This window comes from Oncorhynchus nerka, linkage group LG20 (assembly GCF_034236695.1).
Source record: "Oncorhynchus nerka isolate Pitt River linkage group LG20, Oner_Uvic_2.0, whole genome shotgun sequence".
In the NCBI taxonomy this organism is placed as follows: domain Eukaryota; kingdom Metazoa; phylum Chordata; class Actinopteri; order Salmoniformes; family Salmonidae; genus Oncorhynchus; species Oncorhynchus nerka.
In genome coordinates, this window is record NC_088415.1 from 54948994 (window position 1) to 54966516 (window position 17523).

Sequence of the window (17523 nt, forward strand, 5' to 3'; positions counted from 1 at the left end):
TTTTTAGGGCGACTTTGGTCACACTGCAAATCCATAGAGTAACCATGGGAACAGTCTGGTTAGTGAAGCATAAACGAAGAGGTGAACACCTGACACACTGCCAACTTGGCGCACAGCCCGTCTACCTGCCTCTGCCGTAAACAGCGCTAGGACCTGAATCTTTTTGCTTCAATACACTTCAATTGCACTTTTAAGTGGCACCAGTTTACTCTCATATTTCCAGTCATGAGATTACGAAAAGGAATTATTTCATAACATTAAGAAGCTTGTAGTTCAACGTTGATATTGTGAGGAACTGGTGAATCGAGGGATGAAGTTACCTGTCTGGGACCAGGGCCAGTGGGAGGCAGCCTGGTTGGTGTTATGGGGATTTGGTAAGATTTGGGAATGGGTTTTCAACAACAAATATATGTATTTATATAGCTTTTATATCTGAGTGTGTATTTTTGTTGCATACCATGACACTATTCGGAAAGGGAGTGGTGGTGAACAACACTCACCATAGAAATCTGGTAGAGTAACATTCTTCTTTGGAAAACAAAAAACACAGGCTATTTTCCTTCATCTTTTGTTTTGATTGATTAGTAATGAGTACATTTTTGTAGCATGTATAGGCCCATACCTGTGTTTAATGTAGGCTTGCTTTGTGGTAAGTGCACTTATTTTCAGTGTGTTTGTGTATTAATGGCCTTAGCATGACTGCCAAACTGAGATGTGGTAAAGGAAAATGTCATGAACAGGAGAAGCAAGTTAAACAGCTTTGTGGCACATACTCTACCTCTGAGTCCCTGTGTGTATCTGTCTGTTTCCCACTCTCCCCTGTCTGTAAAATAGGTGTAATCATTAACTACAGGCTGTCTATCCCCCCCAGACATTTTAAAGGAACATTTTTGCTTTTGTTTATTATGATTATGCATTACTCTTTCTCACACCCATTATCTCACCCTGTTTCTCCAACACACACAAACACACACACTCCTCTCTCTCTCTCATAAAGCAGTGTGTGTGAGGGGTGGGTTTGTGGAGCCTCCTCCATCCTTTGCATTGCGGTCCTTGACGGAGGGTGAGACGCGGCTGCCCTGTCAGTACCAGGTTCAGGAGGACGAGCAGATAGTTCAGGTCAGCTGGATCAAGGAGCTACCTGATGGCACCAAGGAACATATCATCACCGCCCACCGCACAGAGGGACACACAGGTTGGTATCACCATGCCCTCACCAACTCACACATCACGTAATCACTATCATGTTGTTTTCTTGCATTTGTCTACAATGACTGATGTTTACCAGAAACAAATCTGTCTGTGTCTCATTTTTGTATCAGAGTTTGGGCGGTACTCTGGGAGAGTGAGGTTTGAGAGCCGTCGCTCCATGGTGAACTCTGCTCTGCTCATCCTGACCACGGAGGAGTCTGATGAGGGGAAATACACCTGTCACATCAGCACATTCCCCTATGGGAACTTTGAGAGGAAGCTGTCACTCACTGTGTGGAGTAAGACATTTCTTTAACCATCTTCCTTTTCATCCTAAATGTAAACCAAGTTGCTATTTTCATTGTTATAATCATCATAGCCATTTCCACCGAAGGAACTCTCTCAGTTCTGACTAACCAAAGCCTTACTTAAAAACTCTATTTAACTGTATAAAATGCAATCTAATATACATCAGATTGACCGTGCCCCTCTACCTCCCTTCCCCCCAGCCTTCCCAATCTCCTCTCTGGACCCGGTGGTTCTGGAGGAGGGCCAGTCCTTCCACGTGGCTGCCTCCTGCCGCTCCGTGGCCCGCCCTGCACCCCGCCTGACCTGGGACACGGACCTTCCTGGCCAGGCCCAGAACCGCAGCTCCGAGGGCGGGGTCATGTCCACTCACTTCTCCCTGCACCCCCTGAGGAGCATGAATGGCATGCGGTTGGACTGCCTGGTCTGGCACCCTGCTCTGGAACAACCCCGCAGGATCAGCAACCGCCTGGTGGTGCAATGTGAGTTTACCCTCAGTTGTCACCATGGGCAGGTGGTAACTAGATGGCCACGCTAGGATGGATTAAAGTGACATTGTTTGTGTTGATAGTTCCCCCAGATGCATCTGTCACCGGCTTTGATGGCAACTGGTACATGGGACTGAAGGGAGCTGAACTCCGTTGTGAGTCTGGAGGAAACCCCAAACCAAAAAACTTCACCTGGACCAGGTATTACCCGTCTGTCTGGATGTCTGACTGACTGTCTTTGTTTCTGTCTATGTATTATTTGCCTAATGTAACACAATCTGCATTATAAAATATACTATACAAATACTGGCGTGAAAAATATACACACACACACAAAGAAGAGTATGTCAATTAGGAGGGTGCCTTTCTCTCCTTGTTCCATTCAAGAATAAATAAAAGACATTGTGTCCAGTTACAGAATAAGAAAACCGATTGGGAGAGACATTTTCGCATGAGTAAGGGAGCCAAGGAGGGAGGGGGAAGAGTTGGAGGCGCATCTTAAGCACTTTATCAAATATCACTCTAATACACAGTAAAACACAGGGTCTGCACATAATTAAAGATTCTTCTGCAAGCATTACAATAATGACAGAACACCCAATTAAATACTCACTATTGCAGTATGATAAAAATCCATGAATCTGTTTCTGCAGTAGTTAGATATAATTGAAGGAGATATACTTTTCCAAAAAAAGTGTATTCAATGTCAGATGTAATCTCTGGCGTTGATTCCATTATGAAGGATTGGTTAGAAGGTTGGGCTGAGTTAGAACAGAAATGTGAGAAGCTTCTTGTTGGGGTGAGCAGTAAAATGGTAACCCGGCTAGGTACAGTGAAACTAGGGCAACATGAGCCCTCTCAGTGGACCTAGTTCCTGGTGGGGGTCAGATACTTGTCTCTATTATAGTCCCTAGGACATCTGAGTTTATTCAGGGGCCTCCTACTTCATAGTAGGCTCAAATCCCAAGCCAAGCGGCATTTCCTATTCAGATCAATAGGAGCAGCAATTAAACTGATTTTACAAGTGAATGCAAATGGTTGGTTTCCCTTTGTGTTCAACATGATACAACTAAAATGCATTTATCTAAAACCAGTGGTGTGTTCGAGACCACCTAAAGCGAGACCGATTCAAGACCAAGACTGGAGCAAATCGTGTCCAAGTCAAGACTGACACTGGGAGGGGGACAAGAAAAAATGCGAGTCCAATTCAAGACCATGATTGTAATTTGTCAAATCACCACCATAATAAGAGTAAAAAATATCTAGTATGTCTGCGTTCATATTTCAGAACAACATATAGATTCTTTAGACATTCAGAATAGTGAAAAAAATGTATTCTGAGGGAAAATATAGCCAAACTACAAATTATTACTAACCCAAACAGTGGGGAACAATTGGCCTTCTACGCCTTCATAGAAGGGCTAAGGATTTATAAAATAATTATAATTATATTATTATTTTCAATATTGTTCTGATCTAATCCCTTCAGTTTGTGTTGGAAAGGGTTAACACTGAAGAGAAAAAAAAGATCCAATCAGGATTTTTCTTTGCAGGTCTCTTGGGAGATAAATCTAGCTAGCTAAATCAGCCATTGACTAGGCCATAAGAATAAACAGTAGATAAAGACATCTGCCATTCAACTGTATTAGGGCAACATTTTGTGGAGTGACAGTGGAACCAATCAATCACATTTTGACTTAATGGAAGGGACCGTTTTTACAAAAAACGTATGCCTTCTCTAACTAGTTTGTAGCGGCTGCAGCAGGTGTTATCAAAGAGGATGTTGTTGCTAATTTGTTAGCTTCTCCCTTTTCAAGAATAACTTTAAACAAGAAGTAAAGTTTCAAATGTTCATCATCTGGTGAGTGGAACTGGGTTTATTGCAGCGCACTTTGATGTTAGTCATCTCTTTGAAAATAGCTTGTGTGTGAAACATTGTTACATTTAAAGTGGAACTGACAGCATTTTAGCATCATGACATTTTATTAAAATCTGTTCATATACACACCCAGGAAGAATATCACACTTTTAAACATTTTCTGACACTTAGATATGGTAATTTTCACGTTTTCATACATTCTTAGAATGTTTGGGAATTATGTATACTAAGGCATCTGTGAAAATTCTATAGCAATATAGAGAGGGAAGGCGGCCACGCGTTTGGACAATTAATAAGACACTGCAGTAAATAACACTGAATAAAAACGCCTCTTGTCCAGGACCGGTGCTCTATAGCCAATCAGAGCTACAGTAGGCTTTTATACAAACCATTTACCACACGGGCCTGCCATCATTCACTTTGAACTGGCGTTCAAATGAAATGAAACTGAAAATGGGCGACTTTAACCTCCCCACGTCTACCTTTGACTCATTCCTCTCTGCCTCCTTCTTTCCACTCCTCTCCTCTTTTGACCTCACCCTCTCACCTTCCCCCTCTACTCACAAGGCAGGCAATACGCTCGACCTCATCTTTACTAGATGCTGTTCTTCCACTAACCTCACTGCAACTCCCCTCCAAGTCTCCGACCACTACCTTGTATCCTTTTCCCTCTTGCTCTCATCCAACACTTCCCACACTGCCCCTACTCGGATGGTATTGCGCCGTCCCAATCTTCGCTCTCTCTCCCCCGCTACTCTCTCCTCTTCCATCCTATCATCTCTTCCCTCTGCTCAAACCTTCTCCAACCTATCTCCTGATTCTGCCTCCTCAACCCTCCTCTCCTCCCTTTCTGCATCCCTTGATTCTCTATGTCCCCTATCCTCCAGGCCGGCTCGGTCCTCCCCTCCTGCTCCGTGGCTCGACGACTCATTGCGAGCTCACAGAACAGGGCTCCGGGCAGCCGAGCGGAAATGGAGGAAAACTCGCCTCCCTGCGGACCTGGCATCCTTTCACTCCCTCCTCTCTACATTTTCCTCTTCTGTCTCTGCTGCTAAAGCCACTTTCTACCACTCTAAATTCCAAGCATCTGCCTCTAACCCTAGGAAGCTCTTTGCCACCTTCTCCTCCCTCCTGAATCCTCCCCCTCCTCCTCCCTCTCTGCAGATGACTTCGTCAACCATTTTGAAAAGAAGGTCGACGACATCCGATCCTCGTTTGCTAAGTCAAACGACACCGCTGGTTCTGCTCACACTGCCCTACCCTGTGCTCTGACCTCTTTCTCCCTCTCTCTCCAGATGAAATCTCGCGTCTTGTGACGGCCGGCCGCCCAACAACCTGCCCGCTTGACCCTATTCCCTCCTCTCTTCTCCAGACCATTTCCGGAGACCTTCTCCTTACCTCACCTCGCTCATCAACTCATCCCTGACCGCTGGCTACGTCCCTTCTGTCTTCAAGAGAGCGAGAGTTGCACCCCTTCTGAAAAAACCTACACTCGATCCCTCCGATGTCAACAACTACAGACCAGTATCCCTTCTTTCTTTTCTCTCCAAAACTCTTGAACGTGCCGTCCTTGGCCAGCTCTCCCGCTATCTCTCTCAGAATGACCTTCTTGATCCAAATCAGTCAGGTTTCAAGACTAGTCATTCAACTGAGACTGCTCTTCTCTGTATCACGGAGGCCCTCCGCACTGCTAAAGCTAACTCTCTCTCCTCTGCTCTCATCCTTCTAGACCTATCGGCTGCCTTCGATACTGTGAACCATCAGATCCTCCTCTCCACCCTCTCCGAGTTGGGCATCTCCGGCGCGGCCCACGCTTGGATTGCGTCCTACCTGACAGGTCGCTCCTACCAGGTGGCGTGGCGAGAATCTGTCTCCTCACCACGCGCTCTCACCACTGGCGTCCCCCAGGGCTCTGTTCTAGGCCCTCTCCTATTCTCGCTATACACCAAGTCACTTGGCTCTGTCATAACCTCACATGGTCTCTCCTATCATTGCTATGCAGACGACACACAATTAATCTTCTCCTTTCCCCTTCTGATGACCAGGTGGCGAATCGCATCTCTGCATGTCTGGCAGACATATCAGTGTGGATGACAGATCACCACCTCAAGCTGAACCTCGGCAAGACGGAGCTGCTCTTCCTCCCGGGAAGGACTGCCCATTCCATGATCTCGCCATCACGGTTGACAACTCCATTGTGTCCTCCTCCCAGAGCGCTAAGAACCTTGGCGTGATCCTGGACAACACCCTGTCGTTCTCAACTAACATCAAGGCGGTGGCCCGTTCTTGTAGGTTCATGCTCTACAACATCCGCAGAGTACGACCCTGCCTCACACAGGAAGCAGCGCAGGTCCTAATCCAGGCACTTGTCATCTCCCGTCTGGATTACTGCAACTCGCTGTTGGCTGGGCTCCCTGCCTGTGCCATTAAACCCCTACAACTCATCCAGAACGCCGCAGCCCGTCTGGTGTTCAACCTTCCCAAGTTCTCTCACGTCACCCCGCTCCTCCGCTCTCTCCACTGGCTTCCAGTTGAAGCTCGCATCCGCTACAAGACCATGGTGCTTGCCTACGGAGCTGTGAGGGGAACGGCACCTCAGTACCTCCAGGCTCTGATCAGGCCCTACACCCAAACAAGGGCACTGCGTTCATCCACCTCTGGCCTGCTCGCCTCCCTACCACTGAGGAAGTACAGTTCCTGCGCAGCCCAGTCAAAACTGTTCGCTGCTCTGGCCCCCCAATGGTGGAACAAACTCCCTCACGACGCCAGGACAGCGGAGTCAATCACCACCTTCCGGAGACACCTGAAACCCCACCTCTTTCAGGAATACCTAGGATAGGATAAAGTCATCCTTCTCACCCCCCCCTTAAAATATTTAGATGCACTATTGTAAAGTGGCTGTTCCACTGGATGTCTTAAGGTGAACGCACCAATTTGTAAGTCGCTCTGGATAAGAGCGTCTGCTAAATGACTTAAATGTAAATGTAAATGTAAACTGGACTGTGTGTTTACAGGCAGTCGCAACAGCGCGACTTTAGATCATTAGATTGCATTCGCCACAAAATACACCTGAAAGGATTTCTGCAAAAATGTGAACTCCACGAGTCCTCTTACATGTGGGAACTTTATAGTCCTATTGATCAAACAACCATGAAATGGTAGGCTCTCTCTCTGTTATGCACATCAACAACTAATGCTAACAAGAGCAAGATGAGCTAGAATCTAATGAAGGAACATTAAAAACCCTGTCAAACTTTTTCAGCTAGTTGACCGTCAAAATTGCACTGATAAACGATTGGAAATTGTAGCCTCGTCGTCCTTCTGCAGCTTGCCTGCCAATACGTGCTTGTCCCAACAAAGCACCCAAGCTAAATGGGTAAAGTTGGCTAGCTTGCTACTTCCAGACACAAATGAGAGAACAAATGACCATTTTACTCGCTAAAGAAGAGTTGGTTAGGCTGGTTACATGTTATCTAGAGCGTTCTTGACTAATTATAACTTTTTTTTGCCTACATTTACTGACACCGGTCAAATTCAGGAGGTGTTGAAAGTTCGTAAATTCATCCTTTGTTTTGTGCTCTGGCACACTTAGACGAGAGTGCTCTGACATCGGAGTAGATAGCCAGAGTAAATTTGTGAACGAAAGAGATATGCTAACTGTATAATAGTCATTCAAGTTCTTGCTAGCTAACCAAATGACACCTTTAGCTGTGTATAGCCACCGAACAACAATATGAGGGGGAAAAGTCACTCACCCGCTATCTAGCTAACGTTAGGCTCCGGGCTTTTAGCTTGATACATAAATAGATACACTAGCCTATTAGCCACATTATGACTGACTTGTGATCATTGCTCCTCCTAGTTTGATTGTCTTGACATTCCCATCCTTAGTTACATTTCTCAGTTTTTGTCCAGAATATTGAGTCATTGAAACTGAAATGGTGCATCCCGAATGGTGGCAGCAAACAATGTACCAGGCCAGCTGTAATTTACAACCTGATAGCAATATTTTTTAGATGACAAAGAAGTATTGGTGAATTATATTCATCATGCATTGAACTGCGTCCATCTATTCTGCCAACAATGCCTTAGTGTACATCATGGAACGTTGAGTCAAATATAACCTATTTTTAAAACCTCTTATAAAGTTGATTTTGTAGCAACACCTGGGAACGTTGTATGTTTTACTGATTATGATTGTCTGTAGTTAAAGTAGTTAAAACGCTGTCAGTTCCACTGTAAACTTAAGGTCACCGGTTACTTTGTGTGCTAAACGTGAATTTCTTTGCAATGGGAAGTAATAGTTGTACGTTTCCATTGGGAAATGCTTAATGGTTGTGATTTTGTATTCTGATTGGGACCTACTGGCTTATTATGTCTGAGTTTATGGACTGCTTATCCCAAACATCATGCTGTGTGTGACTGCTGTCTTTCCATCGGTCCTATGCAGTGGTGTAGTGGTGACTGAAGGAGGTGGTGTAGTCTAATTTTGTCAAAAAAGTTCCCAAATGGCCCGCCCAGCAAAGTAAAGACACCCCTGTGTGAAACATTCTGTTTTCCTATGTTTAAAAAACATTAGTTTTCCTATAGATTTTTCAAATTTACACTCTCAAAATCACACTTTTTTAAAAGAAGGACAAAAATGTGATGATCTAAGTCCACAAAAATGCTTAAACCACATCAGTTTGATTGGGTGGGCCTGTCAGGGCCTGGCTCCCCAGTGGGTGGGCCTGTGTCCAACCAGGCCTGTGTCCAACCAGGCCCATCCATGCATACACCCCTGATGCAAACAGTTCATGATGACAATTGCGCATCACAAATAGCCTACTAACCAACGCTTTGGACTAAACCTGTTCAATTCCTTGTTTGCATACCCATTCTTGCCTTAGTTGGCATTTACTGGTCAATATCATAAGTTGAAACGTCTTTCCCTACGCTACTGATGTCATTCTTCTGTGAGCTACTCCAAGCCAAAACCAGGTCTCCGGAAGAAATGAGAGTCCTCACTGTCCGAGACCTAGTCAAGATCGAGTACAAATGTATCCGACACTGAGACTCAATATGTGGTGTGTGGACTGAGACACTCAATATGTGGTCTCGAGTACAACACTGACTAAAACACCTAACCAACACACACTGACCTATTGTTTTGATTTAATTACAGGCTACTACTGTGGCTTACCTGACATTCTTGTCAGAGCATTACATCTGGTAGTGTCTAGTTGAACAAAAGGCTTTTAATGTTTGTTTTTTCATGATTTGTGTTAAAACTGTTAAATTGAGAAACCCTGCCCTTACAAAGAATTGGAGTTTTGAAACTGCAGTTGAATATTGTAGACAGTAATTGCAGAATAGCTGCAATCTTTTTTTGTTAAGGGTACCCACGGTGTCTGCCTTCATGGACATAGCCATTGTTTCATGCAGTGAGTCTGCTATTCCATGAGTCATGATGAGTATGTTTTTATTTTTTATTTAAATAGGCATGTGAGTTAAGGACATTCTTATTTACAATGACAGTATAGGAACAGTGGGTTAACTGCCTTGTTCAGGGGCAGAGCGACAAATTTTTACCTTGTCAGCTCAGGGATTTGATCTAGCAACCTTTCGGCTACTAGCCCAATGACCTAACCACTATGCTACCCTCTGCCCCAGGTTACATGAGTACATTGTTGAGAGGATTAGTATTAATGTGGGCATTCCTGTTTTCTGCTATTCTTTAATCCCCTGTGTGTGTGTACATTTGTCTCCATCTGCAGGGATGGTAAGGCTCTGCCAGATGGCCTGACTGTGGATGGAGCAAGGCTTCTGTTTGGCCGAGCCCTGAGACAGAATGACACTGGAGTTTATGAATGTGTGGTGAACAACGGCGTTGGGACAAGGAAAGTAGAATGTAACATCACAGTTACAGGTAAGGGGAAATAGACACAAGTTATTCCCGTATTTTGGGGAGATCTGAACAGAAAAACATGACACTGGTCACACCACCGGATTGTTAATATTTGTAACATTGCTGCCCCCTTGTGATAATAATAATACAGATCTCACAAAAATTGGGGAAAAAACTGCATCCTATATACATGGCACTGCAATCGTTACCTTTGGTTTTTTGTGTTTACAATTTTGTGTGCATTCCCTCTTTCCTTTCCACTCCCTCACTCAGAGACATCTCGGAGTGTGCAGGAAGTGATCTTTGACACTCTAGTGATGATCATTATAGGTGTGGCTGCTGGGGTGTTGGTCATCGTCATGATCATCGTCATCATTTTAGTCAACCAGTACCACAGACGCAAAAACAGCAAATTAGAGATGGCGCTTAGCAAAAGGATGTGAGTTGATTTCCATAATACTTTGAATCCCCCCCCCCTTCCCTATCCTTAAATACTCAAATCCCCCTGTTTCTGAAATGCTCTCTTTCACAGGTTAGAAATCAACACTCTCTCCAGACAGGCCTCCTCCAGGAGACTCAACTCTGTCAGCACAGACCCCAGAGGACAGGTGAAGAGTACTTGAAATTCGAACACTTGTTTGCTCTTATTTTCAGTTATTAGTTATCGTCATCTTGTGAATGAGTCTGCCAGCAATCATTTTTGTCTTTCTCTACTTTTCACCCCACCCACAGAATGAAGACTGTACACTACTCAGACTAGACAGTGGAATGAAAAAAAGCCTAATGTCCCTTGAGGTGAGAGTTCACAAAAGCTTCAACAATATCATACTGATTTATTCATTGGTGTTTAATCTGTGGATTATTGTGATCCCTCTTGTTAGGACCATCCCATCTACAAAGGCAGTCAATCCACCCTCGGTGGGAAGTGGGGGACGGTTCGAGAGGGTGATTTGGACTACCTAGGCCGCCCCATCCTGCACCAATCTAGCTGGCGCGAGTGCAGAGAGAGTATGAGGGGGGCTGAGATGGAGGGAGAAAGGGAAGAGCGCAGACGAAGGGTGGAATCGTACCTAAAGAGCAGCAATATGTCCCTGGTGTGTATTTGTGTCCGAGAGAGGAAGAGGATACGTGAAAGTTTGAAAATGCAGACTAAGTTTACTCTGTAATAACTGAAAGGCCTATCTGTTTCTCTCAATGCCACACAATATGTGGCTCTCTATTTCTCAGGACTCTGGCCTTCCTTCCTCCCTTGTCCCCATGAAGCCCCAGGATCATGATGGCAGTGTGGGGCCCACAGACATCCCCTCAATGCTCAGCAACCTGGGTGGCCAGAGGGAAGTCATGACGGAAGGGGAAGACTGGAGCGACAGACAGGATGTGCTGGAGGTTGACGAGGCTGACTTTGACACCAGTTCATACCAGATCTCAGAGGCACTCTCCAACCACTTCCACTACAGCAACGGGTTCCTGCGGCCCAAACCACACTCCAACGCCATCCTCCTACAACCCAGAGGACAGAAGATCTAGACGGGTGAAAGGAGTTTGTTGAAAAAGGAACTGCCCTCTGCCCCACCCTAACTCAATGGTCACGGAGGCCTGTTAAATTGCAGCATCACTTTGTCAACTGTAAACCTAGTATTGTCTAAGCACTTATCAGTTGTGCTTGTGCTGTCATTTTAGCTAACCTTATAGTTCTGATATACTAAATATACCATACCCTTGTGCATTAATGTTATTTTCATGTTTCTTTCTATTTTTAAAAAATCAAAAGGGCTGTTTGAGAGAATTCTCATGTTTATTCGTAAAAGCATGTCCACTGTTGTTTTTTTCTCCAGAATTGTTAGTCTCTGGCATAGTTTTAAAAAGACGATGGCGATCCGGCTCTTGATAGCATTGTTCCTTTTAAAAGGTTACAAGCAGGAGGCTGTGATCCCTCCCTACAGTATATTAGCACCACTAGTGTAACAGTTGTGGTAGGGTCGCACTGCTCTCACTTTACAGAATAGAAAGACAAAAGTAACACTGCTGCTTTCTGCAAGTGTCTTGACTGTCTTGTCATAAACTCTGTTCTCAGTCATTAGAAAACATTTGTCAATAGCTAGGTTTCCATCCAATTGGCGACAGAGTTTCATGTGAATATTCTAGAATCCCCATAAAATATTTGTATTTCCAACCAGTGTTTACCCCAAACTGACTTGTTTTCATGTACTGAATAAAGTTCAATGCTTTTCCATCACATTTTCAACTACCGATAGTTTGGTCACAAAAACAGTTGCGTTATATAGCAAATATGCCTACTCTGGTCGTGGCATGTGCACTATAGCCAACAGCTCACATACAGTACGGGTAGGGTAGTCTACATGATGAGATTATGAATATTTTTATTTGTCAAGCACGGCAGTCAAGCGTTGATCATGTCACCAGAATAAGACCCCTCGATACTTATTGGAATGGAGCATCAAGATCACTGTGCACTTTCATCACCTTCCCACTGGGCATAGACAATTTCAACGTCTAGCTTATATTTACATTTGGTTGATGTCAACTACTGTGAAATGTCACCATGTCATTAGATTTAGGTTAAAAGTTGGATGAAAAAGACAATTTCCTTACAGTTATGACTTTTGGCAAATCCAATCAGTTTTCCAGGTTGATTCAACGTCATCAGATTATATTTTTGTTGTTGAAATAACATGGAAACAATGATGCAACTAGTTTTTGCCTATTGGGCTGTGAAGTTCATAACTTAATCTGTAGCCTAATAAACCATGGTTTCCCAAGTCGTATGGGAGGACCACCCACAATATAATTGTGACTCCAAGTTTACTTTGATATGGTTATCATATTAATATTTGCGCATAAAGGTGTTTCCACTGTCATTTCTCACATAATACATTTTACAGACACAAAAAGGTAGAACAAACAAATTATCTGTCAGAATTTATGAAATTGCACTGAAACATCACAGCCGTGATTTTGTTTTAATATGGTATGACTTTCCTCGCATAAAAACGGGATGGAAACGTGGTTAATGAGGTTGTTTCATAATGTGTGGGGCGGGCCCCAGCTGGTTTCTCTAGAATGTTCTTAATTGTCTAGTCATGGTGATAACCATCAGTAGACTGTTGGCTTTGCTCGGAGGCCCCGGTGTACTCGCTGGTGTGTGCGGAGATTACTCTGCTGAGCAAAACACCTCCCACATGTCACACAGTTGTACGGTTTCTCTCCTGTATGAATCCGTTGATGCATCTCCAAGTGGCTGACCCAGTCAAAGCTCTTTCCACAGTAGGTACAAACAAACCGCTTCTCTCCTGCTGGGGTTCCCTGTGGGGCAACTTTTGAGGAGTTGAAACCATTTGGGGCAAACGAGAATACATTGTTTAGCCAAACGTTGGAATATGCTCCACTCTCATTGGCTCGCGTTTGTTTGTCTGATGGCACTCTGGTAGTAGTTCCATCCTCCCTTCTCTCTGGGTGCATAGTTTGCTCTCTGTGCTGACCTGGTTGTGCCTGAACCAAATCTGTAGAGGTCCTACTTCGGTCATTCCAAACCGACTGTGCTCGCATCTCTTCTTTCATTAGTCTGTTTATGTACCCCATCTCTGATGATGGATCGCTATCCAGACCCTGCACTGCACTTTGAATAAGCTGTATGTCTGTATTTAGATCCTGTGTATATTGTTCTGTACCATATGAGCAATCTGGACCCTCAGAGTCACAGTTGATCTCTGATACAGACGCCCACAGCTGACTCTCTCGGTCATCCATGGCAAACTCAGTTTCCTGATGATCTGATCTCTCTGTGCCATGTTCACTTCCTGATGTATGTAGTGAAATAACGTCATACTCCTCCTCTTGCTCGGTCTTCACCACTAATTCTAGTCCACTACCCTTCTCCTCTCGCTGGCCAGACCTGTACTGTTCATTAAGCCCCACTACTGATTCTTTAGGTGGCTGTGGTCTATTTTGATCCCGTTGGTCATCTTTAGGTGTGAACACTTTGTTTCTCGTGGTCTGCTCATATGAAGTCCTTTCACCAGCATCCTTATCAGACCCTAGGAAAGGTTTAAATGAACTGTCAGTAAATGTCAAAAACAATGTAAAAGTTCAGAGAGCACTGAGCAATTGAACAAGGTCAACAACTGAAATCAATTATCTACACTAACTAGGCATAAATGTCAGTCATATTGTTAATACTATCTTTTTGAAGAATTGACCCTTTAGTTGAGATGGACAGCAACACATTTCAGATAGGTCAAATGCACCTTTCAAGTGCTAGTCTGGGCTAGGAAAGTCGGAAATGTCCACCTTGCTAACTGGTAGTAGTAACGCATCAAGTTGGAAATTTCCGAGTTTCCTAGTTCCGGCTAGCATGTGAACACGGCATACCTGAACCAGTACCTTGGCTTGGGGATAAGCTTAAATATAACGACCTTTCCTCTGACGCCCAGGATCCTTCAATTCAAATGCCGCGTTCACATTCTAATCGGAAGTAGGAAACGCGAACATTTCCGAATTGCTAATTCGTTGAACGCGGCACTTGTATCGCTACAACAGTTAACATGTCGGAAATTTCAGAGTTTTCTTTTTCCGACTTGTAATAGAACGAGGCAAAAGTCCCATTAACCAGCTCTGTGAACGTTACGTCAAAATAGGTTCTGTACTCACCAAAATATGGAATTTCGCAGAGCAACTCATTATTACTGCCGTTACGCACGGTAAGTATTTCCAATAAAATCTATGGAATATTGTAATGCTGGTGGATCAGCATGCGAGACAGTAGTAATGAGTGGTTTTATTGGAGGTGGTTTTGGCGCATGCGGTAAAAAAATAAAATAAATGGTTTTATTTACCTTTTTTGGGAGTACATACCGTGCGTAAGGGCAGTAATGGCTGTAGTTGCTCTGCATAACTCCATAATTTGCTGACTACCAAACGTGTTTTTTTTTACATTATAACGTTTATATAGCTGGTTAATGGGTCTTTAAATTGAAGGATCCTGGGCGTCAGAGTGCTCGTCATATGTATCGTCTCCTCAAGCCCATGTACTGGTTCATTCTAAACACAGCTATCTAGTACAGTCTTAGAAATAAAATCCATGTGTTATATTGCTATGAGTATAGTAAACACGAGCTGGCTCACCCTGCTCTGTTCTGCTGGAAGACAAAGAGTATGTTGAAGAACAGCCTGCTTCTCGCGCTTTGGACGTCGTCCTTTGCCGTTCGTTCTCCACAAACAATAATTTTCTTTTTAACGCTTCGATTTCATTTTCTCTTCGACACATTTCCAAGCGTAAAACAGTAAAACCATCATCGAACATTTTACTTATTTCTGCCACCGCAGCTTTGCCTAACACATCCATAACCGAGGTTATTTTGGTCTGAAAGGTAACACAATTGGTTATATTCTCCTGGAACAGCATTTTATCTGACTAGTGTTATGTTTCTAAAGATAATGTTCAGTCGGAAAAGACAATACAATAGCAAACTACCAGAGACGGAAGAGGAAGCGACTCGCTGTTTTTTCCCCTGTTTCCATGGAAGTCAGACCCAGCTGCTAGTGCATTGGTGTCTATGGGAGACACACCCAGTTAAGTATACTTTTTGGGAAGGTAAACTGCCTGAGTTAACTGTTAACCACTTTTGCTAGCTGCCACTGAATGGGTCTTTACTTCCGCGACAACAAAGGATGGGAGAAGCGCGTGGTCATATGATCATTAAAGAGTCCTACGGTGTCCGTAGAGGACATAAACAGACCGCCTGCTCACCTGTCTTTTCGGAAGCCAGATACATGGCACAGGCACGTAATACAGTGTCTTGCTGCTCTGGACACCGAACACGCAAACAAACACACACACACACACATATATACATATATATGAGAGAGAGAGAGAGAAAAGTATTAGCTAGTTGTCCCACGATTTATTGGGTAAATTTGCGTCCCTGTTAATGTCTCTGGGGGATTAAAAATATATATATTTAGCTAGGCAAGTCAGTTAAGAACAAATTCTTAATTACAATGACGACCAAACCCGGACGACGCTGGGCTGCGTCGCACTATGGTACTCCCAATCACGGCAGATGTGATGCAGCATGGATTCGAACCAGGTACTGCAGTGACACCTCTTGCACTGAGATGCAGTGTCTTAGATTTCTGTGCCACTCGGGAGCCCAAGACTTACCATTCAATGTACATGCCAATTATTCTGGGTAGCCTTTTGATTCCGTTCAACTCTGATTTCATCCCTGTGCTGTTTTTACAATATATTATTCGATTGGCACAATATATTCCAGTCTGGCAGTGGTTTATCTATGTAATTACATTGATGGGCTGTACTGTAGTAATGCACAGGGAACAGACTACAGTACTATTGTCTCCTGAACCAATCTAACATCATCACCAATTCAGACTGGTTTTCTGTCCAGAACAACATTGGTGCATTATACTATGATTCTGGACTGATGTCATTCATTTATTGAGCAAGTTATCTAAAGCACACACCTGCTACTCAACCAAACTATACAGACAACAATCTTTATCTGAGTTGAGTGAACCTTTTTCACTGTTTACTGCTCACTTTTTCAGAGAAAGGCTCAAACACAGGGATAGCTTTTTGTGTTTTATTTAACTAGGCAAGTCAGTTAAGAACAAATTCTTATTAACAATGACATCCTAGGAACAGTGGGTTAACTGCCTTGTTCAGTGGCAGAACAACAGATTGTTTAACTTGACAGTTCAGGGATTTGATCCAGCAACCTTTCAGTTACTGACTAAACACTCTAACCACTGGGCTACCTGCCGCTTGTATGTTTTACACGGACTGTTTAAATAATGAACCTGGAATGTCTTGCCAGTCAGGTACTGTGTTTTATGTTTGTCCTAGATGTACCGTAAAAGGCCCAGATCCTCTCTGTGCTGTGTGAATACACAGGTTGGCATTTTTTGGGATGACTTATGTACTGGAGGCAGCTCTGCAGGGTAGTCACTAGCTGGCACAGCCACAATGTCATAAAATCAGATTTTAAACCTAACCTTAACCGAACTGCTAACCTTAAGGTTATCTCCACCAGCCCTGCAGGCTAACATCAACCACATCCTCCTCCTCCCTCCCCTCTCCACTCCTAAGCACAGAGAACCAATTCTTAAAGAGAGGTTCACTCCTCTTCACTCATTCCTCCTCTCTTCTCTCTTGGTCCTTTGTCCTCTTCATCCCTACCACCCTCTAGTGGTGTCCTGCCTCCTACTGGCCTTCCTCCTCCTCCTGTTCTGGATGAATAATGGGAGGATGAGGAAGGCGGTCTGCCTGTAAGGACGTGCTGTCTTACTCTGAAGAGAGTTGTGTGGTATGTGGCCCCATAAGCCCATCCCTTTCTTTCCGTCTGTTTTTTTTGTGGTGTAGTTAATCCAAGGTCCATTCCAATAAAGTCAATCTTTGAAATAAAATACATTTGTGATTTTCAATGTATTGGTTAAGTGATTCTGAGTCCATATGTTTCTCTGACAATGTAAGTTAATGGCAGTATACAGAATGTGTTCTCCTTCTTCCTCATGACATGTCAGGATTCTGACCAGGACAGCCTCATGGCTGAGGAGATTGAGGTGTCCACAGAGATGCATGTTCTGGACAAGGTATTGGATGAAGAGGAGCTCGACCAAAACATGTCAATTGGGGAACAGGAGTTGGTGAGATAGAGAGGGGGAAAAGATTAACTGAAAGACAAAAAGGTGAGTGAGGAGATTCTGCATTTAATCTCTCACAAAAAACATCAAGT

At 43.9% G+C, this 17523-nt stretch overlaps 2 protein-coding genes across 5 annotated transcripts; one reads left to right on the forward strand and one right to left on the reverse strand.

Annotated features, from left to right (window-relative positions):
- Positions 1-79: 79 nt before the first annotated feature.
- On the forward strand, positions 80-11989 carry LOC115102801 (nectin-4-like). Of its 4 annotated transcripts, none has more exons than XM_029623105.2 (11): positions 80-374; positions 998-1195; positions 1323-1490; positions 1701-1979; positions 2069-2186; positions 9621-9772; positions 10025-10190; positions 10284-10359; positions 10484-10546; positions 10633-10845; positions 10928-11989. In XM_029623105.2, exons 1-11 carry the CDS (start codon positions 311-313, stop codon positions 11276-11278), a joined length of 1848 nt encoding a protein of 615 aa, XP_029478965.2. In that variant the 5' UTR covers positions 80-310; the 3' UTR covers positions 11279-11989. The 4 variants fall into 4 exon arrangements, with proteins under 4 accessions (XP_029478965.2, XP_029478967.2, XP_029478966.2 ...); XM_029623107.2 differs by having other exon boundaries at positions 10979-11989; XM_029623106.2 differs by having other exon boundaries at positions 1001-1195.
- A 126-nt stretch (positions 11990-12115) lies between these two features.
- Positions 12116-15173, reverse strand: LOC115102804 (zinc finger protein 473 homolog). Its single transcript, XM_029623111.2, has 2 exons — positions 14894-15173; positions 12116-13806 (listed from the first exon to the last, which is right to left on the reverse strand). The coding sequence occupies exons 1-2, from the start codon at positions 15171-15173 to the stop codon at positions 12866-12868; spliced, it is 1221 nt and encodes a 406-aa protein (XP_029478971.1). The 3' UTR covers positions 12116-12865.
- Between the last annotated feature and the right edge of the window lie 2350 nt (positions 15174-17523).

Coding starts and splice junctions, on each gene's coding strand:
- LOC115102801 (XM_029623105.2), top strand. CDS start 311: ATGAAGTTACCTGTCTGGGACCAGGGCCAGTGGGAGGCAGCCTGGTTG. Junction 1,980..2,068: donor CAACCGCCTGGTGGTGCAAT/GTGAGTTTACCC, acceptor TTGTGTTGATAG/TTCCCCCAGATGCATCTGTC. Junction 10,547..10,632: donor AAAGCCTAATGTCCCTTGAG/GTGAGAGTTCAC, acceptor CCCTCTTGTTAG/GACCATCCCATCTACAAAGG.
- LOC115102804 (XM_029623111.2), bottom strand. CDS start 15,173: ATGCTGTTCCAGGAGAATATAACCAATTGTGTTACCTTTCAGACCAAA. Junction 13,807..14,893: donor TTCCAGCAGAACAGAGCAGG/GTGAGCCAGCTC, acceptor AACCTTTCCTAG/GGTCTGATAAGGATGCTGGT.